The 21,932-nt window shown below is 47.0% G+C and overlaps 1 protein-coding gene across 1 annotated transcript in view; it reads right to left on the bottom strand.

The window, feature by feature from the left end:
• Nucleotides 1-19,358, bottom strand: part of EDARADD (EDAR associated via death domain) — a 57,274-nt gene extending 37,916 nt beyond the window's left edge. The window contains exons 1-3 of the mRNA XM_008528897.2: nt 18,699-19,358; nt 9,313-9,371; nt 5,260-5,299 (exon numbers count right to left, since the gene is read on the bottom strand). Of these exons, the coding sequence (XP_008527119.1) occupies nt 5,260-5,299; nt 9,313-9,371; nt 18,699-18,729 (130 nt within the window). The 5' untranslated portion in view covers nt 18,730-19,358. The remainder of the gene's footprint in view (nt 1-5,259; nt 5,300-9,312; nt 9,372-18,698) is intronic.
• Between the last annotated feature and the right edge of the window lie 2,574 nt (nt 19,359-21,932).

Genomic DNA, 21,932 nt, shown 5'->3' on the forward strand with positions numbered 1-21,932 from the left:
GTTGACTTGACAAAATGGGACCCTGTGAACCCCCCAGTTAAAATAATTAATATGGCCCAAGGTATATTAAACAGGACCTTCAAAGATCAAACTTCTTATATAAGACCTAATGAGTGAAGAGGTGACTATTTCCACTGGCTTCTCCATTTAATAGGCTAATTTGGCCTCTTCCTAAACTTGAAAGAAAATGAATGGTGCCTCACGGTGCATTACTCTGACCATAATACTGTGGTCCTATCCGTTAAGGCCCCCACACCCAATACCCAATATTATTGAAATTACTGACTTCATCTGATCAGTAACCAGTAGTGTTTGGCTATTACAGATTTAGCTAATAAGTTCTGCTCAGTGCCTATTTGAACAGCCTCTCAGTCGCAGTTTGCCTTCAAACTTCCAAAGGTACATAATACATCGTGACCAGGTACCCTAGGGGTACCTAACAGCCTTGTCACAGCACACAATCTTTGCAGGTTACAAGATCTTAACTGCATCCAACTTTCTCTAGCATCACGGGTATGACATTACATGGATGACATCCTCCTCTGAGGACATTCATTTGACATACTCATCCAGGCCACACAAACACTCATAAAAGAGCTCCCAGAAAGGGGATGGGCCATTGCCCCAGACATAGTGCAAGGCCCTGCCACCTTGGTTAAATTCCTAAAAATTATTCGGTAAACTAAGGGCTCCTCCATTCCTGACACTGTCAATACAGAGCTATTTACCCTCTCAGCACCCACCAGTTCATACAAGTCCAACATCTTTTAGTTCTTTTGGGTTCTGGAAGCAACATATTCCTCATTTACGTATTTTACCTAATTTCATGGATACTGTTACTTTCAAATCAGCCCACTGTAAATTTGGCCTCCTTCAACAAAAGTCTACAAAAGGCATTCCCGTTAGTACCCCCATAGACTCCTTCACTGCAGGGGTTTTAGCAACCTCCCTGCATTCCTCCTGAAGTCTCTGGACCACTCCTGACAGCTATAAGTTGTCCATATGCTTCTGACGCAAGAAACTACCCTCCTAGGCCCTTCTCTATATACCATTAGAGCAGCGATCGCTGGCTGCATCCTGGGCTCTTTTGGAAACAGACGATCTCACTGCCCCTTAGCTTGTGAGCCTCCATACCCTGCTACCCATTACGCTTTGGATCATGGAAGCAGCACCATACAAACTTGACACAGCTACTGAGGCCTTCTTGCTACTGGATGGAGCTAAACCTGGGATCTCTGGCATATTCCACCTTCAGGAAGGGATGGCCTCCCCTATCCTCAGTCCCTTGCCAGATGCCATGGTACTAGAAGAGGTTACCCCTCTCCCGGATTTCTAGGTTACCTGGGGAGCCCCTTCAGATCAACTGATGAACAGGAATAGGAGTTTGTAGACTTTACAGATGATATCATCACCATGATAAATGATGGAGCTCAGGAGATTGCTGCTGCTTTCCATTCCTTCACCAGGATGTCCCTGATAATGGATGGGACCCAAGCGTCAGCACAACCGGCCCAACTTCGGGCAGGCATCTTAGTGCTGGATGGCCTGGCCAACAAACGACCCCATCTGCACATTTTTTTTTTTTTACAAACTCTTGGACCATCGCCTAAGAGTTGCCCCCTTTGGGATGAAGAACTCTGGAAATCTCTTGCCTCACAGATGAACAAAATATAAATCAAGGTAACAGATGTCTCTACCTATAGTAAGGCCACAATATAAGGCCTCACTAGAACACTCTCTCCCATTCAGAGTTCCAGACATTACTGACAGTGACCAAGACATTCATTTCACTTCTCAGAATACACAATGCTGGTCTCTGAAAGAAGCCATTCAATGAACTTCCACCTACTCTTTAGGAAGGTGGTTTAATCAAGAGATATAACATTACCTCAGATTCCACTGTGTTCATTCATTTGTCCAACATTTTGCTAAACCTTTCAGATGGCAGAGAGTAGGATTCTACCTGTCTTCACAGCTCATCCTTCTAAAAGTCAAACCAAAACCATTGCACTTCCACTGTTACAGCGGGGATCGCCGGCAGAAATCAAAGAACATGATACGCATGTGAAATGTTCAACACCTTTCAACATGAACCCTTAGGAAGGAACTTCCATTCCTATGTTGTCTCACGTACATACGTGTTACCCTCACAGCTCCCCACCTTGCGGTGAAGATTGTACAGATGTGTTAAAACTGATTTAGTTCCATGAGATTTTAATCTCTTATCACAGAATTCTTTTTCCAAAGACAGTTTTCTCTCAAAACGTGAAGAGTCACATTCTCTTCAGAACTCAAGCCAGCAGTTTCTGAGAGACATCAGGAATTCTGTGATACAAAATAAACCCCAACCTTAAACGAATCCTGAGTTTAGTGGCTGCAGACTCACAGAACGCTCATCATAAAAGAGGCCTGACCCCCTGAAATCTCGTTATCAGAGGTTGGCTGACTGAGGCGGAAGCTACACATTTGTCCCCGATGAGAATACAGGTATAATAACACGTGTAACCTCAAAAAAGTGCTGACCACTGAGATTGCAGTAGATCCAGTCAATTTAAATCACATCATTCAGAACCACTCCTGTCTGAACTGTGTTAAGGAAGAGCTTTACACTGTCCATGAATAAAATAGGAATTAACCAGAAGTATAAGAAAGATTTTGTGAAACCCGCCTAATTGGCTTCAGAAAATAAAGTCTGAGGACTTTTCAACCATATGGAAATTGTTCAAGCTAATTACAAATGACTTCTATTAAATAGAGTAGCCCCCCAAATTCACTTAAATGCCAGAGTCCAAATTTGTACATAATGTAATTAGATTACATTTCCTTTTAAATCTCTAAATTAGTCTCTTTGCTAATTCATATTAGTTTTGTTTCCCTAAAAACAACTTCAACGAGAAAATTACAATGTTTAATGATGATATTGGCCCCACTGGTATGTTAAAAAAATACTAGCAGACACTAAATTGGGAATATTACTGAATAAAAGTGGTGCAGTAAGTTTTTAAGCTTCTGGAAACGTCCATTACATAGAAGACCATGTATTTCTTTGGAGACAAGAAATTATGTGCTAATAGTGCTGTTCCCCATGAATAAGGACACAGGAAAGATCTAGAGTATGGTTTTCATAGTTATGTTACCTATAAACTCATCACCATTTTAATGAAGATTTGGTAAAACTCAAATTCGAGGAGAAACGCAATAGTATGGTTACTGTAGTATCAGGTTGCTAAGCAGCAATCTTTTTCTTTCAAAACAGGAAATCACTTTTGAGGGTGACAGAAAGATCTTTAGACAGATCGAATCATGACACTGCACTCTCAGGGCCCCTGTGGCTCAAGCTTTGTCTAAAACAGGTCCGCTTTTGACACTCTGCTAGGAAAGTTTCTGACAGTCCTGGACCCTGATTTTTCACAATTCTGCCAGGTGTCCCTCCACACCTGTCTGACGCTCCGTGTGCCAGGCGCTGTTCCAGACTCATTTCATTGAGTCTCACAAGCGCCCTGGGAGGTGGATGCTAACAGTGTCCTCCCTGTGCTGCAGACAGGAAACTGAGACCCGGAGACATGAAGTCGTCTGCTGAGGCCACTCAGAGCCGAGCAGGGCGGTTTGGCTGAAGTTTGGTTCTCTCTTTATGTCTCACAGGCGGGCACACCAAATCCTTGAAGCTTCTTAGGCAGGTTCTTAAGGTGAGGTCTGCGTCCTAACCACCCCGGTATGCGATAAAACACAGCTGCCTGGGCCTGACCTCAGACCCACCACATCATGACTTCGGAGCAGCAGGGCCCGAATTGGTACCTCACACACGCCCCCCAGATGACTCTTCACGGCACACTGACGTCTAAGGAGCACCACCCAAGCCCGCCTCCCACCCCTCCCTGGCTGCCTCGCTTGCACCTCCCACTTTCTTGCTGAACTAGAGAATCACAGGTTGGGGGATTCAGGACACCTAGAAGTCATTCATGGAGAGGGGAAAGGAGGAAGTGAGCTTCCAGAAGCCTCCCCTGGTACAGCCATGATTTGGGCTCAAACCTGGCCTTCAGCCTCTTTTCCCTCCATCACTGCCACTCCCAGGACACGCACTCATGGTGTGATTTTCAGGAGCAGGGAGAAGAGTCTGGTGAATAGGGAATGGAGGGGAGGGAAGACTTGGCAGAACGCTGGGCTTAATCACAGCTGGCCCTGACAGGGAACTCCCAGCCCGCCAGGCCAGTGACCCTGTGAGTACCCAGACCACAAGAACTGCCAGGAAACCCATGTTAGCTATGCTTGGAAGTCCTACTTCTTGAGGGGGCAGCAGGGCGAGCATCTCTGAAGCTGGTCAGATCTGATTGTTCCCCATGCCCATCCCATCCAAACCCTCCTCTCTATGTTGTCTGCAGAGCACAATGTGACAACCAGCAGGTTGGCCTCCATAATGGATACAGCCTTGCAGACTGCCCCACAGAGGAAATTACAAAAGGCTAAGGCCTAGCCACCTTTATGGTCTGCATCAGGGCTAAAACATTAGTCTATGGGTTTTTGTAAAAGATAGCTGCTCTTGCTTTGGGGCCTGACAGGCATCCCTCGGCCCTTCGTCTAGTAACAGAACCCTTTTTCCCGCGGTTCACGTGGAACTGACTCCATACCCAACCCTACCCAAACTTAAGGCTCGTTCCTGGCCAAAGTCCTCCATCCTCCTGATGACAACTGATTTCAGGGATGGCCACATGACCAAACTGTTCATAGCACAACTGTCCTTAACGTTGTGCTATGGGCGCTGGAGGAAAGGCGCCCTCTTTCTCCGCCATCTTGAGCAGCACCAAGTAAAGCTGGAGGCGTTGGCAACCACCTTTCCCGCCCTGTGGGGAAAGTCTGCCCGAGAAAGGAGCCAACAGAGATGACAGAGCCATGAGAGAGAGAGTGAGCCTGAGACGTCACTGAAATGCTTGTACCTAGCTGGATCCAAGGACCCCAAGCTGATAAGTCCCTCCCCTCTTTCTTTAATTCGAGTTAGGTTTCTGTCACCTGCAACCCGGAGTCCTGGCTACCTTCACTTTATTCACGTTAAAAACCCCAGAGGAATTGCATGTAGAATTTGTGACAAAAAAACTTATAGATTTTGATAAGAAAGTCATGCCTGAGATAATCATAAACAAGCCATGAACTCAATTTTTGGTGTCTGTTTTACAATTTTAAATAATGAAAAATTACTTTGACTAGTGCTTTGTTCAAGATATGAAAATAATCACAAGTTCAAGTAGTTATAATAACTGTACATACCTTTAGGGAGTCCTGTATCTTGAATGGGATATTTGTCTGACTGTAGAAACCAACAAAAGAGAGAGTTATTTTTAAACACCATAGTCAATTATAAGATCAAAGTGAAAGGAAAGCTTTGTCTTGACAAAGTCATGATTTTAACTCAAAACCTTGCAAATTTTTAGCCTTAGCCTTATCAATAGGCCTGACGCATTGTTTGTTTTCATTTTCAGTTTAGAGAAATGGAATCAAGGTTGATGAGGAGTTAATGTTGGAACATGAAACAGAATAAGCCTTCCTCGTTTCCTCAGCTCTGACCACTAAACCACACTTCCTCTCTTTTCTGCAGTGCTATTCTCCCTTTCTACTTCCTGCAGTTCAAAACTGAGGAGCATTTGTTTTCATGAATCGTGGGGATAGACCCAGTTCTTCTCACCATTTCTGTGACGTTCATGCAGGTCAACAGCGTGTGCTCTGAGCAGTACTCACTACTGTAGAGCTCTGGCCCGGGTTGGCTGGGGCAGGATTGAAAAGGTGACCATCCTACTGATTGCACGAAGCTCTACAAATCGGTCACTCATGATACACAATTATGTACAGTTCCCCAATGCATTAGGTGAGGGCAGTACTGTTCAGGGAATTCAAAATAGCAAATGCTCTCACAATCACATGTTTTTTTGTTGGTATTTACACGCAGGTATCTAATGTTCTGGAAACTTCTATTTCAGACAAAGCAATATAGTCATCTCTGAAGACTTCCAAGAGAGGAGTGAAAGTGTGCCCAATTTCCCTATCCTGTTCCCTAATCCCATATCCACCCCATCTGGGCCTTTGGGTCCACTGTTCTCCAACTTGAAAAAGCTGCACCTTCCAACTTTCCTGTAGGTCTCACCCATGTCTTCCTTTGACAGAGGAGGAAAACAAACTTGGAACCAAGGATTTTGTTTTCAATGCCTTTTCTTGGAGTTTCTTTGGAGCTGGGCTATAAAGTTTCAGACCTCTAGGAGCCTCCAACCCCTTTCCACAAAAGAAATCACTCATCAATCACAGAGAACTTAAAAGTCAAATAGTTTTCCTCCAGGCTAAACCCTTCCCGATGCTCTGCTCCCCAGAGCCTGGAAAACACACCTGCACCTTGACATTCAGCAGGCTCTTTTTAAAGTACTTGCGTGTTTCCTCAGATAGACTGGGAGTTTTTCAAGAGAAGGGGCTATGATTTTTGCATTCCCAGATTTTGACAGTGTTGATTAAACATCTACCAAAAGTCTGCATGAATGAACAAACAGGCTAGAGAAAGTGCAGGTTTCCTGGAGAGATTGACATCCGAGCTAGGCCTGGAGGACGCCCAGGACTCAGATGGCTGAGGGACAGAAGGGTGGTAATTGCAGATGGCGAACACAGAGGAGCAAGGCCAGGTGGTTCGAAGAATGGGAAGTGTAGGAGACGGGTCAGCCTGAAGCAGAGACGCACGTTGGAGGAGGAAAGAGGAAGACAGGGTTAGATATGAAATGATGGAGCCAGTTTGCATGGAAGACCCTGGAAGTGAGGCAAGGGATTTCAGTGGGGTGCTGTTCCAGGTTCTCGGGAAGTTTGGCTGGCTCATCGAACATCTCCTGCCGCCTGCCTCATGCCCAGCTCTGCCTGTGGGGAGATGTCTTGTAGGAACACAGACAAGCAAACAATTCCAGCACAGCGTGATAAAAAGTAAGGATTGGGCTATGAAGAAGGGAGCATCTGAAGGTCCCGGGGCAAGGCAAAGAAGGCTTCACGGATCAGGGCGTGCTAGAACCGAGAGGAGAGGCTCCGGAGGAGTTCAGTAAGTGAGGGAGCAGGGAGATTTTCCTCGCTGGAGGGAACAGCGTTATCAGTATCTAGGAAGGTGAGAAGGCGTCGGGGATTTGAGGAGCAGCAAATAGCTACACACTCAGGGGGATGTTGAGATAAGGCCACGGGGACCTCCTCTGCACTGTCAAAGAGTATACATTTACTCCTGGGAGCAGCAGCCATGTTATGGGTTGAATTTTGTCCCCAGAAAAGATACACTGATGTCTTAACCCTTAGTACCTCCGAATGGGACCTCATTTGGAAAGAGGGTTGTTATAGATGTAACTAGTTAAGATGAGGTCGTACACAGAGCAGGCCCTTAATCCAATATGACTGGTGTCCTTATAAGAGAAGAAGAGACACCGAGACATAGACACACAGGGAGAAGACGACCATGTGCCAAGGAAGAGAGAATGGAGTGGTGCAGCGAGAAGCCACAGAACACCAGGGCCTGCCAACAACCACCAGAGGCGAGAAGAGATCCCTACGGGTCCCAGAGGGAGCACAGCCCTGCCGACAGCTTGATTTCAGACTCCTGGCCTCCACAGCCGGGACTCAGTTTGTGGTACCTTGTTATGGCAGTCCTAGCAAACTAATACAGGAAAGCTTCAGAAAAATCCCTTTGTGCCCAGAGCAGAGAAGTGATTAAAGGGAGCCCAACTCCAGGTGAGCAGTAAGGAGCACGGCTCAGAGGGAGGGAGGGCCTGGCATCTGGGAAGTGAGTGGGAGACCAGTCACCAGTGGGGCCCAGGAAGGGCGAACTGAGTAACACTTTATAGAAACCAAAGGCTTTAGTAATAGACTACACCTGAGGGGATCATAAAAGCGACCACAGCGTCCCTGTGCGTTCTGTGTTGATGAGAGTTAAGAGATGGAGTCTTCCATGTGAATCCCACTGTGTGTTAAAGCTTGACCCCTTACGCGGTCCACACTTAGCAACCCGTGCAGTGGTAACTACAGGACACGAAACTCACACCGCAGGTCTTCAACACACTGACGGGCCTTGTGAATCACCAAAGCCTTGAAGACATTTCAATTAATTATATTGTTAAGTGTATTTGATGTCATTCTAACTAAATTAATCAGAATTTTTCATGACTCAGTAGATCCCATCCTCCAAACATTCTGAAGAAAAGGACTATGTCTTACAGTATCTGCATAGTGACACATGTAGCTTTGTCAAAGGCGCTTACTTGGTCACAAGTAAGAGCAGAGCAGGGCTCCAGTCTGGGTGATTTTATACAAATGAGCTACTCTCCGTTTCCTCCTCTGTAGAATGGGGACAAAGGCACCTGCCCTGCCACCTCAGAGGCTATCCGGAGGATGAGAAACAGCGTGTGTGACTCTCTGGTACACCTAAAAGCAACAGACACCCCACAGGGGGTTCCGGGAGGGCGCGGCAGGGGTCTGAAGCCAGCTGCTGGGCTTGAACCCCACCCAGGCTGCTTCCAAGCTGGGCAACTTGCCTCAGCCCCTGGGCCTCAGTTCCTCAGCTGTGAAACAGGCAGGGCCTACCTCGTGGGCTGGCTGCAGGGACTGACCTGGTAACGGAGGTCAGTCAATAGCATGTGCCCACCTGGCACAGAGGCCACACTCAATTCCCATAAGGTAGCCCGGTATTTTGAATTCTGAAGAAGGGGTAGTTAAAAATAGACAGATAGTATTAAAAGTAGACAAGTAGGGGCCGGCCCTGGGGCCGAGAGGTTAAGCTCGCCAGCTCTCCTTCGGCGGCCCAGGGTTTCACCGGTTTGGATCATGGGTGCAGACACGGCACCACTCGTCAGACCATGCTGAGGCGGTGTCCCACATACCACAGATAGAAGGACCAACAACTAAAAATACACAACTATGTACTGGAGGGATTTGGGGAGAAAAAGAAGGAAAAAAAAAAAGATTAGCAACAGTTGTTAGCTCAGGTGCCAATCTTTAGAAAAAAAAGAAGACTGGCAACAGTTGTTAGCTCAGGTGCCAATCTTAAAAAAACAATTAGACAAAGACCTCACGTCAATCTAAGAAGATCACTTCTCATACGTGCAAAACAAGGACAGAGGCTAACCCCATTTTTAGTCTGGAGAAGCCCAAAATTTATTACATCACAGATAATATCATGATAAAGAAATTTAACTTGGGAAAATCTCATTTTGGGCTTTCTGATCTTCATGTACATACTGAGTAATAAAAATGTCAAGAAATAAAGGGAAAGAAGGAAAAACAAGAGTCGTCACCATTCATGTAAAATTTGTAACCTACCATGTTAAAGGATAAAGTGCTGGGGTCCGTGTCCTCCACTGGCTCCTTTGCCATATGATCTGTGAGAAAATAAAAAGGAGAGGATTTTGTTCAATTTAAGAGCACAAATGCATCCTTTGATAACCGTCTTCACAGAGATGCGAGCTACCCTAGTAAGCTTGGAGAAAAACACACTTTCAATCATTAGTGGAGACAAAATAAGAAGGAATGGGTTCAGATTTCATCAAGAAAGAGATTGATATAAATTTTGTTTTTAAAAACACCATATTTTCAGTTTACTTACAAATATCTACAAATACCCATAGTTACAAACAGCCACAAATCATGCAGCCATGATATTAACAACTCATTTGCATATTAGATTTGATCATAACTTTGAACAGGAATGATTTAATTCTGACTTCTTTCCTTATTTTCTACTCTTCTACAATTCATATTTATCATTTTAAAATATTAAGCCTCTGAATGTGGCTCATGTGAATCAATAAAGTCAAAAATACCTCACAGTATCTTTATCAAACAAAAAGCGGTTTTTTTTTTTTGAGGAAGATTAGCCCTGAGCTAACATCTGCTGCCAATCCTCTTCTTTTTGCTGAGGAAGACCGGCCCAGAGATAACATCTGTGCCCATCTTCCTCTACTTTATATGTGGGACACCCACCACAGCATGGCTTGACAAGTGGTGCCACGTCCCTACCTGGGATCCAAACCAGTGAACCCCAGGCCGCCGAAGTGGAACGTGCGCACTTAACTGCTGTGCCACTGGGCTGGCCCCCAAAAAGTGGTTTTGATATCTCAATATTTTGCTTCTTACGTTTTACCATTTGTTGCATTTAAGGAAGTTAATGAGGAAATACAGAAGAAGGTACAGGCCACCACTACATCTTATGAATTTGTACAAATTAGAAAAAAAAGTCTCCCTTTCCAAGACACTTTACAAAATATCTGCCAGAAAACTATCTTAATAAAGAACCAGATCTGTTTAAGTGGGGTCTTCTAGATTTGTGCAGTGCACAACCTGCAAAACCCTAGGGCCAGCCAAGATTCAACTTTCATTTTTTTCCCAAATCCTCGTTAAGTCCATGCTGTGGACAAGGTGCTAGGTCCTGGGAATGCCTTTGGGGATCCAAACAAGCACAGTAGGACAGTTTATTGAGATAATGTGTTTGCTCTCCCTAGACGTTTCCCACCCGGAAATGGGCGTTCCACATGCTGCCAACAGCCATAGGAGAAACTGTGAAGGGAACACCTCTTTGTTTGTTTTACGACAGCCCACAGTCACTGGAGAGATTAAAGGAGGTGACCTCCAAGGGAGCAGGGGATAGATGTCTGCAGCTTCATGAGTGGGGACTGTGCCCTGGTCCCTGGCAGAGCCCAGAGGTGCAAGATCACATTGGGGAACGCACAGAGGGCGCTAACCCCTGGGTCCCAGGGTTCCCAGCCCCAGAAAGACAGCCATCATTCGTGTCTGGCACAGAAACGGAGGGCTGCTGGATCTCAAGGGTTTTCTCAAGGGTGGACAATGAGGACATCAATGCCTATTCCAAGGCACTAAAAAGTCAAGGCCCAGCCCTGTTTTCCAAGCACCACATCATCCTCTCTGATTCCTACGTGACCCGAAGGAGGGGGCCAGGGCTCCAATTTTGACTGAAGTGGAATTTCCTGCCAGCCCAGTGGAATATAAACTCAGATTTGGATTTAAATCAAGTAAAGAAAATAAGAACAGGGGCCGGCCCGGAGGCACAGCAGTTGAGTTCATACATTCTGCTTCTCGGCAGCCCAGGGTTCGCCGGTTCGGATCCCAGGTGCAGACATGGCACCGCTTGGCAAAAGCCATGCTGTGCTAGGCATCCCACGTATGGAGTGGAGGAGGATGGGCATGGACGTTGGCTCGGGGCCCGTGTTCCTCAGCAAGGGGAGGAAGATTGGTAGTAGCTAGCTCAGGGCTAATCTTGCTCAAAAAAGAAAGAAAGAAAGAAAGAAAGTAACAAATGTTTTGCTAACTCCATGCTGAGTTTGCAGAACTCCTGCTGCCCAAGTAACAGGTAATTATAATATAGAGCACTTAGTGTTAAGACAGTAGAAGTGCAGAATGATATGGAAATACACGGGAAGAGCTCATGCCCCGTCTGGTGTGTAGGGAGGTGGGGTGGAAGAGGTCAAGAAGAGCCTGCAGAGGAACTGATATCTGAGTCTGGAAGGCTGAGTTGAAGCTAGCCAGGAGAGGGGGTCAGGGAGGGAAAAGCATTCTCAGCAGAGGGAACAACATAGACAAAGGCCTAGAGACAAGAAAGAATATGACACACTAGTGTACTTCAAATAGGTCCAGCCAGATGCACCTGCATTCGGCTTTCTAGTTTTTCCTTTCCATACTTCTCCCATTCTGCTTCCTGGCTGGGAGAGATGGTCAGAGTCACCACTAAGTAGCCTCAAGTCGCTTCTTTCCTCCTCCTATCACAGCCTCGTCCCAACGATCTCATCTTCACTGAAGTGTACCTGGATGATATACTTTAAAACATTACCTCCCCTAGGGGTGTGGTATTTTACAGGTATCGACAACAATGGGATTTCAGGTCAATGGGCTCTGAAGGACTTGGAGTGCTGGGGTACGGGAGGAGTGGGGGGTTTCTAAATAACTCAGAGAGTATCCTGTGCAGATGCTGCCCACTATGTTTAGGACAAGTTAGATCTGTTTCTTACAGAAGAATTCGTATGACAGCAAGAAAAAAGAAAAAGACAAAGCAGAGAAAAATGGAGGAGATGGCTGGGAAAGCAAGGATTCCACCAAAAGCGGCAGCGAGGATGCCAATAGTGCAGGAAAAAGGAAGAAACACGGGGCTCGGCTGGAGGACGCCTGAGTCCTCACTGGCCCGCCTCTGAGACCGGAGGTCTGGCCTTGGACAAGCCAGCACTGGGACCTTGGAGGACTCCCGTAAGCGTGTGCAGCCTCAGGCTCTTCCTCTGCAGCACGAGGGGGCCCAGGTATCTGGTTCCCACCCTCAGCTGAGCATCATTCCTCTGGTCAGGCCAGGTTGGGAACCACCAGGCTGGATGAACTCGCACTCCCCGTCAGACTCTGACGGAGCTCTGTGACAGAACTGAGCACGTCTCACAGGGTTATGAGGCGAACAGGAAGATGCAGACAGGGGACCACAGGGTCTGGAGGTGCAAAGTCTCTCACGTTGGTCTGAAATCTCCGAGAATAAATGGAACTTAAGGTGGGAAGGGCACATGGAATTTAGGTTTTTTGTTGTCTGAAGCTTGACGGCACAGTGAGAGGGCACTCGGGAAAGGCCACATGTTTAGAACAGGGATTGGCGGCACCTTCAGGTCTTTTTCATTCTCATTCGAGTGGCTGTGACCGCATCAGCCTCTGACATCCATCAGGCTGCAGACGTGGTTCTTCCTCAAGTGCTATCCCAACGCGCTCTGGGACCCAGGCCCGCGCGGGGCCCATGTGCTCTGTCGACCCCCCCACCTCCCTGGCAGTTGTTGTCGTTCACGCAGGGCTGTCTCTGTTCTCACAGGCCCGGACTGTTGTGTACCAAAGAGATTATCTGGAGGAAGCCCATCCTGGTTGAGACGGGTCTAGAAGCAGGAAGTTGTCCTGAAGTATTTCTGAGAGCTCTCGGAGCTGCATGTTTACAATACGAAGTCAAATCCTTCATTTAGAAGCTTTAAAATGTTTACTTGTACAGGTCCCAGGTAACAGCAGGCTGAGCCCCCAGGCGAGGCTCTGATCTCAGATGGGACATGGGAGCTGAAGCAGAAAGGGGGATCATGCGGGCTCTGAGGTGGCAAAACCAGCAGCTGTGCCAGTGCTGGGTGGGGACCTTCCTCCTGCTCGTGGCTGTGGTTCTAATGTCTCGGGAGATGCTTTTCTCCCTAAGCTGTCTCCACTCTCCTGGATCGGTCACTCTAAACGATGCACAGAGCACCCCAAATTAGCTGGCAACTGCCCAAGGGGATCTCATTGGTGGCAGTGAGAATGATGTTTAATTCAGGTGAGCATCTTCTGGAGAGTTCCTCAAAAAGCACGAGAGAAACCCACAGTGAACTGATGCAGCACTGCCCTTGGAGAAGGCACCTGGCCTGGCTCTCAGAGGCCTCAGGTGACAGCAAGCTAGGCGGGCTGCACAGTCACTTCTTTCTCTGGGCCTCAAGTCCCTGACCTGTAATATTCGGGAGTAAACAGAGAGCCTCCCCATGCCTTTCCAGCTTTAAAAGTCCACAAGCGGTGAGAAGTAGTGGCCCCACAAGTCAAAGGGCATCTTCAGGCTGAAGGTCACTATGACAAAGGACACCCGGGTCCACAGCACTTTCATCTCCAATGACAATTAGAACTCCCACTTACCTAGTGCGCCCCCCCGCCCCGTGCTGCATGGTTTACACACAGTCTCAGTTCATCCTTACAGTAACCCTAAGAAATGCAGTGTCCTCCTTTTTATATACTGAGTGCCCAAGGTCACGGGGTAATGGAAGAGCCAGAATTTGCATCTGGGACTTTCTGGCTTCAAAATCGACCTGTTTTCCACTACCTCCAGGGTTCTAGAAGTGGTTCACACACTGCCCACCTGACAGGGTCTCCTGGGGGAGTCTCCGTTTCCAAATTTCCCCTTTTTATAGGAGCACTAGCCATACTGGACGAGAGCCCACTCCAATGACCTCACTTCAGCTAGAATACACCTGGAAAGACTCTATTTCCAAATAAGGTCATGTTCTGAGGTACTGGGAGTCAGGATGCCAACACAAATTTTGGAGGGGGCACAGTTCAACCCCTAACAGCCCACTCTTTGACCCCCCAAATTCACATCCATCCCAAATGCAAAATACATTCATCCAAAATCCCCAGAGCCTTAACCATTCCAGCATCAACTCTAAATCCAAAATCTCATCCACTCATCAACCACTAGAAGAGCCAAATCTCCTCATCTACTGACTCCGAACCTCTCCAGGAGCGCCTGGGAACCGTGCACTGCAGCCAGCAGCCTCTCCAGAAAGAATATTCGCGTAGTAGCCAACACAGACACTGCTGAGTTGCCCAAGAGCTGCACTGTCACGTTCTGACACCTCCCTTTATTAGTCACATTAGATAAGGGCCAACAGTTCCTAGAGATAGTTTCTCAAAGGAAGTTCAAAGATTTCCTCTAAAGATGACCTTTCAGAGAAAACAAAGAGGAAAGCTTGTCAGAGCTTCCTGGCTTCCTCGAGCTTCGTGAGCCAAGAGTGGGCTTTTTGTGCTTTCTAGTGAAGAATTAAAGGCAATTCTTTGAACTTGTGATTTCAGAGTGAATTTATTTTGATTTTTTATTATTATTATTTATTGTACCACAGCTTTTCTTTCGACCTACAGCTGTTATTATACATTATTAGTTATTATAAAGAAACCCTAGAGTCCTAACCATATTCGAGATTACAAAAGCTTTCAGAACAGCAGAAATGCTGTGTGGCAGTGCTGACATACTGTCTAATTTATCTTCTTCTCTGTCCTTTGCAGCAACGCCACTCTGTCACCCTCTGACCTCAGAGCAGGAGCTGAATCAGCTGAGAAAGGACCAGGGATCAAGAAGGAGCCCTCCTAGAGTGACTTCTCCGGAGGGTGGCTGAGTGTGAATTTAATTAAGTGTGTCAGTCAGGGCCTGGCCCTACAGAGGGGATCAGACCAAAGAAGGGTGAGGGCAGGGGAGGAGGAGGAAGAGACGAAACAAAGGGACGAAAGAAGAAAACTTGGAAAACAGAGGCATTAGAAGAAAGGAAAAGAAATGAAGTGGGCATTGGAAAACCCCACAGGGAGGGGAAGAAAAGAGGGAAGAAGGAGGGGAGAAAGGAAAACCAGACTGCCATTACTCTCTGGTGGATTTGGAGAAAGAATTGGCTGGTCCAGCCTTTCAAATAAGGGTGCTCCTTGAAGTGGTTCTCCTTGAGTCCTGGCTTCTGCTCCCAGGAGCAGCGAGGAGGGCAGGTTGCTGCCTCGGACCCATCTAAGCACTCAGGAGGGCTCAGAGGCTGGGTGACAAGTAACATGCCACCTAAGGGGCTGTCCTGAGCTGGTCTCTTGGGCCAGGGCCCCCAGGGAGAAGGCTCGCTGTGCGTGCCAACCAGTCCTTGGGAACAAAGAGAGAACATACGTTGACGCGTTCTGTGGCCGTGGGCACTTCGCTCATTGCAATGAAGCAACGAATTGTACCACCTCCCCAACCCAGACTTTCAAAGCCTCTTTCTTTGTTTCTGCTTTGAATATCTGTATGAACACGAACCAGATTTTATTCACATTTGACAGACAGTTCCGACTTATTCTGTGTTACATTGTTTATCAGTGGTAGAGACAGCCTGAGACAGCTACTCTGTAACCAGCACGACTATTTTCCTTCCATGAGACCTCAACAGTCTTGTAAATTTTCTTAGCGTAAAAAGTTGTTATTTAAAATTAAGCTCATAACATAGTGTAATAATATATATACACCTTTGTTATATGCATGTGGATATACAAACATCTTTTTTTAAAAAAAATGTTACAAGGTAAACTCAGTTAACATATCTAACTTGAATAAGTTCCTAAGATGCCAATATGGGAAGAGCTTTTTCTGTCTACAGTTTGAAGCATATGTGCTTAAAATTTATATCTTTCATGCCTTCCCTGAGGTGACAGTACTTAGCCAGGGCTTACTATGTGCTGGGTACTGCGCCAGGTGTTCAAGATAAGCTGCCAAGCTAAACAGACATGCACTCGGTCCAAGAGCGTAGTCTAATGGGGGAGAGAGACTGGTGAAATACTCACAGCTACAAACGGTGACGATGGATAGAAAGGAGAGGTACAGGGTGCGCCAAGAGTGTATAATGTGGGGCTTGATCTGCATCGCTTTTGAGCTGAAATCTGAAGGATAAGGAGGAGGTAAAGGAGGTAACTGGAGTGGAGGGAGGCGAAGGGAGCCTTGCAGGCAGTGGGAACAACCTGTGCAAAGGCCAGGAGGCAGGTGGTACAAGGGCTCTCGAGGAAACACAAGGAGGCAGTGTCGCTGCAGCGCAGAGAGGTGGGGACTGAACAGGCACCAGTCCGTTGAAGGGATACGTAGAGATGGATGTGCAGAATGGGGACACCACTTAAGGACTGAGGATTTGTCGGAGTTAGTGCAGGTTTCTAAGTAGAGGAATGACAGGATCTGGTTTGTTTTTAAAAGCTCACTGTGGCCACCTTTTGGTGAATGGGTTGGTAGAAGGCAAGAGTGGTGTGAAAACACCAGCTGGGAGGTGAGGGTAGGAAATCGGGCTAGAGAGTATGGTAACTTGGTCTGGGGTGGAGAAGTGAACACTCTATCTAACAAGTTCCACATGTTGGCACCATCTGTGGCTTCATTACAGAAATAGAAGGGGGAGGGAGAGTGTCCCGGAGGTTACAGAAACTAAATGGAATTCTAGAAAGGGAAAGTCATTTTCAAGTGTTTTTTAAATGGAGGAACTCTCATCTTATTGATAGAGCTCCAGAGTGGGACACCTTTCAGATGCCTGGATATGTCCTTCAACATCTCCAGGAGATGTGACAAGGAGATCTCTACCTTAGGAGGCTTCTCTTTTCTTTGTAGGAAGCCAAAAAGAGTTCACCTAGAGGTATGGTTTCCATCTCGCAAAGTCAAGGAGACAGATTCCTTCCAAATGACACCCTCCTGCCATCACATCCTCAATTCTCACATCATGCCACAGGTGCTGGGATTTCCAAGTCTCTTTGTTCCAGGTTGCCCATTTGTTCCAGGTTGTAAGCATCCGCTTTGGCTGGGCCAAGCAGACTAAGAGCACCATCACCGCAATTCTAGATCTGTAGCGTTATGACCGTTATCTAAGATTATCTTTGCTGCCCCGGTGGCCTCATCACACTATTGACTCACTGAGGCTTTTTATACACTGTGTTGCTATTAAGCTGTGTTTCCCAGGCCCCACCTTCTCTGATGCCATTGATTTCGGGGGGCCCAAGCAGAGTTTACATTTATCCCCATTCGATGGATCTCTATCAGGATCTTTTGGAATCCCCCTCACCATCATCACTTAATGAGATCTGAGACCACTTTTACTAGAATCTGTCCTAACACCTCTTGGCACCTTGTCAGTTAGGTTCTCGAAGAGGAGGTGGAGGTGAGAGAGGGGAGGGGGCGGGGGAGTCTTTCTCCTTCACTGCCCCTGCTGTTTTTCCAAACAATGGGTATGGAGGGAGGGAAGGATATCCAGACAAGTTATTTTCCATCTCCAATCCATAAAATGTTTACCATTCCCCACTTTAGGAAGAATTTATATCTTTAAATAAAATCTCCAGGAAACTCTCCCAAACCCAGCATGTCACAATGCCAATTTAGTTGTCTTCTGACCCACACACTTCTCCAAACACTTTGTCTCCTTCTTCTAACTGCAAAAGCCACAAATTAAGGATGGACCATTCAAACGGCCCCTGCCCAAGCCCAAGAAATAAAATAGGAAACACGTTTATTTAAGCAGTTCAATGCGGCTCTGTATCTGTATATGTGGTTCTCTCCCCAGCCTTTCCAGCCTCAACAAGACTAGGAAAAGCTCCAGTGTGCTGTGGGGGATATATCATTCATTCACTTGTGCGATCAACAAACATTCAGCGAGGATCCAGCCTAGGCAATGGGAGAGCAAGGACAGAGAACTCCTGGAAGGTGAAGTCTGAGGTGGATTGTAAATTCAAGTGAGAGATTAAAGAAAAATCTAGATTCTGGCCTCAGGCACAAACACAGTATTTTAAAATAAGCATAGAACTAGAGGCCATTGTAATCAAAGGCCTGTACAGGTGGGATCCCACAGGTGGGAGCGGCCTCTTGGTTTTGCGGATACCAGTTTTTTAAATAGCTCACAAGACCAATATTTAGAAGAAAACCATTTGATAGAAGTGAAATAAGGAGAGAAGAGGAGAGAAGAGAAGGCACGTGAGTAGGGAGAAAGGGAGAGCCTGGAAGGAAAAAATGAAATCCACCCCTTGCACTCTTTACTGCCAGAGGGACTTGTTTTAACCTGGCATCCGAGGTCCAGAACAAAGCGGCTGGGGCCACAGAGTTGGAAGAGGGAAGGAGCGTCTTAAGCACGCGTCGGGGGACGAAGGCCAGGGAGCCGTGGGGGTCGCAGGGGGCCAGCGCGCCCCCAGTGATGGGCAGCCCCTCGCAGGAAGAACTCGCGCCGCCCCCTCGGGGCCCGGGCGCTGCTGCTGTCCCCTGCTGGGCCCCGCGCGGACCCGGGTCGGGCGCAGGGGTCCAGGGTCGTCCGGGACGCCCCTCGGGGATCGCGGGAGGCTTGGCCCCGACAGCCCCGCCGCGGCCGAGGGCGCCTCGCGTGCTCCCGGCCTGCGGTCCCCGCTCCAGGTGAGGGCGCGGCGCGGTGTCACTTTACCTGCGCGCAGAGGGTCGTCCGGAGAAGCCATCGTGGCGGGCTGGTGCCGACGAGCGCCCGAGCCAGGACAGGGTAGGAGAGCGGGGCGGCTGGGACGGAAAGTCGCGCTGTGCCGACGCGGCCGCAGCACACCACGCCGGCTTTGCGCGCCCCTCCTCCTCCTCCTCCTCCTCCTCCACGTCCTCCTCCACCTCCTCTTCCTCCCCGGCTCTCCGCAGCTTCTTCCTCGCGCTCACTTCCTGCTCTGGCAATTAGCAAAACCCCTTCTCCGCGCGTCCCTCCGTCCCTCCCTCCAGAGGCACAGGGCGGGAGCTGGGGTGCCGTGGGCCGGGGCTGGGGCCCCTGGGTGCCCGGGGCCTCCCCAGCGCCCAGCGCGGGCGTCTTTCCTGCCGCGCGCGCGGGTCCCCCTGGGCAGGTCCCAGCGCGGAGCTCACGCGATCGCAGCCCGAGACGGGCTGCGAAGGAATTATTAGCCTCAGAACCCGGCTGCGGTCGCGGGTCGCTTTCCTGACTCCCTAAACACGCCCTCAGCCGGGACACAACTCTCCGTACACAGGTCTGGGCTGAGATGCCTGCCGGCGATCTGATATTTAAACAATTTCCTGATCTTTAGGCAGAGTATGCCGCTGCATGATGGCACACGCTAATCATGTCTATTTTGATTTTCTTTGGCATTGGTTACTACTTGACCTCCAGGGTAAGTGCTACGCAAAGCGGTGAAAAGAAGACGCTGGATACTCCCAGCCTCTCTAGAAAAAGAGCTTGGGGTTCTCTTGGAAATGCTGACTTGGTCCTTAAAAAACCCTGAGGTTTATTAAAAGGGATTTTTATACCACTTACTTACGTGAGCACAGATTGGAATCGGTTACTAAGAGTATATTTAAGATGGTTATACTCTAATTAAACCTATCATCAATCATAAATTATACAAAGGTTACAGGCGAGTGAAATTTAATAGGGTTTGAAAGCAATTTATGATAAAGGAACACCTCTGGCTAAAAGCTCAGCTCTGAGAAATGCGGGAAAGCAGCGAATGTTACATACCCTCTTGGTGAGGGGGCGCTGGCTTCGTGCCTCTCCCCATCTGTTTGGTAGTCCTGAGGCCCGTGGATTAGCGTCTTACTCTCTGCAATGTGCCATGGAAGCAGCAAGAGGCTCAGAGAAGAGGGTCCTGCCGGGTGTCTAAAGAGAGCAAAACCTTCTAGATGGAAGGTTTCTGGGGAATTTGTGGGTGGGAGGATAAACTTCCTTTTAGTCTCCCTTCTGATAGGAAGGAAATTTTTTAAAAGGTATTTTCACTTAGAATCCATTCCGAGGTTTGGTTTGTGGTTCTTTCTGTGCTTCTCTTGAATTGCTTCTGAGGTAGGTTGTCAGGAACCACATATGAAGGCCTGCCCCCTTGTTAGCAACACGACCTCAAGAGCTGCTCTAAAGCTGGCTTGCTTTTTAAAACTCTGAACTATAATTCGTCTTTTTATCATTCCCATTCTTTATTATAGCAAATAGAAAGTGAGCGGCAGAAATGCATTTTAAAGGTTAGATTTTTTTAAAGCAAGATGCCCACGTAAATGGCTTATTATTCCCTTTCACTCCATTTCCTCCTACCTCCTTTCCTATGAATTGCAACCATACATCTCATTATCTTTATTTTTCCCATGTGCTTTGTGAATTATCAAGTGTAATGCAAATAGGAGCTATGATTTTTGCAGTTTACTAAAGAAATAATTTAAAAACATTCTCCAATGCAGTTCCCAAAGGGTTCCATTTTCAACATTTCTTTTTTTTTAAGTATGCTTTTTTGTGTGTGTGAGAAAGAATTGGCCCTGAGCTGACATCTGTTGCCAACCTTCCTCCCAAAGCCCCAGCACATAGTCATATATCTTAGTTGTAGGTCATTCTAGTTCTTCTATGTGGGACACCACCACAGCAGGGCTTGATGAGTGGTGGGTAGGTCGGCACCCAGGATCCAAACTGGTGAATCCTGGGCCACTGAAGCAGAGAGCACAAACTTAACCACTTGGCCATGGAGCCAGCCCCCTCAGCACTTCTTATAGCACCTAAATACTTATGAATCTCGGCATCACAGTAAATGGGGATGGTGAACTTGGTAATCATGGAGTCAGACATGCTGGATTTGACTCATGGGCCAGTCACCATGAGTTTGTGTTACTTTAGCAATCTCTAGGTATGTAAGAATTTGCAGGTTTGTAAAAATTCAATGAAATAATGTATATATATAAAAATACCTAAACCAGTGCCTGTCACATATTAGGTACAAATAAATCAGCTACTTTCCTGCTTTCATTCTTCCCTTGAATTTAGTCTGAGAAAAGCTCCTATTGCCTTTGTTACAAGAAATGAAACAATATTTATTATTGTGTTTGTGCATAGTGTGGATCAAGGGATTGATTCACAGCATTTATTAATGCAATTTTTAAACTGCTCCTCTGCCCCCCAGCCCCAAATAAAATGCCAAGTCCTAGGGAAACCAAAGTGAGAAGTCCCTGCCTCTTAGGAGTTTATAGTCCAGAGAGATTTGCAAATATTGTTTAACTACGGAACTGGGGTAATGGTTACGAAGAGAGAGTGGAGATAATTCTCAATCTTAGAGAAAGAGCGTTCATCACCAAAAAGTGAAGGGTACTGGTTATCACTTTTATACCATGCCAGTGACTTTGCTTTTTAAATGACTAGACAATGATGTACAGATTTTACTGTGTGGCTACTGGTTTAAAAAAATGCTGGCTGTATTTTCATTCAGTTGTGTGGGAAAGAGGGAGAGGGACTTGTACGTAAGCTCAGTTCCTGCTTCCCCAGAATCACGTCAAACGTGGCCCACAGTGTGGGTACAGAAATGTCGTTAGTTGTGCATTTGTGATTTTATCACTCCCTTGTTTGTGTGTGTGTGTGGAAGAAAGGCACTGAAGATACCTGGAAGCCAATGGCTTGGTGGTGACCGCTCACAGACGGACAGTGTGCCAGGGAAGCCTTCTAGCAAATTCTGAGGCCTTCATTCATGACAATACGGCTACCACCTCAAGTAGGGAAGACACTGTCGGTCTTGAGTCTTTTCACAAACAGATGAGGACAATTATGAGACACGTTATCTTCAAATAGGGAAAACAGCAACTCAAAATATATTTTATTTGATTCATCATGGAATATGTTGCTTTTGTTTATTTTACACCATTTTGGGTGTTACTTAAATTTATGCAACCTAAGATAAAAAGTTAT

Source organism: Equus przewalskii, chromosome 1, assembly GCF_037783145.1.
Source record: "Equus przewalskii isolate Varuska chromosome 1, EquPr2, whole genome shotgun sequence".
NCBI lineage: Eukaryota > Metazoa > Chordata > Mammalia > Perissodactyla > Equidae > Equus > Equus przewalskii.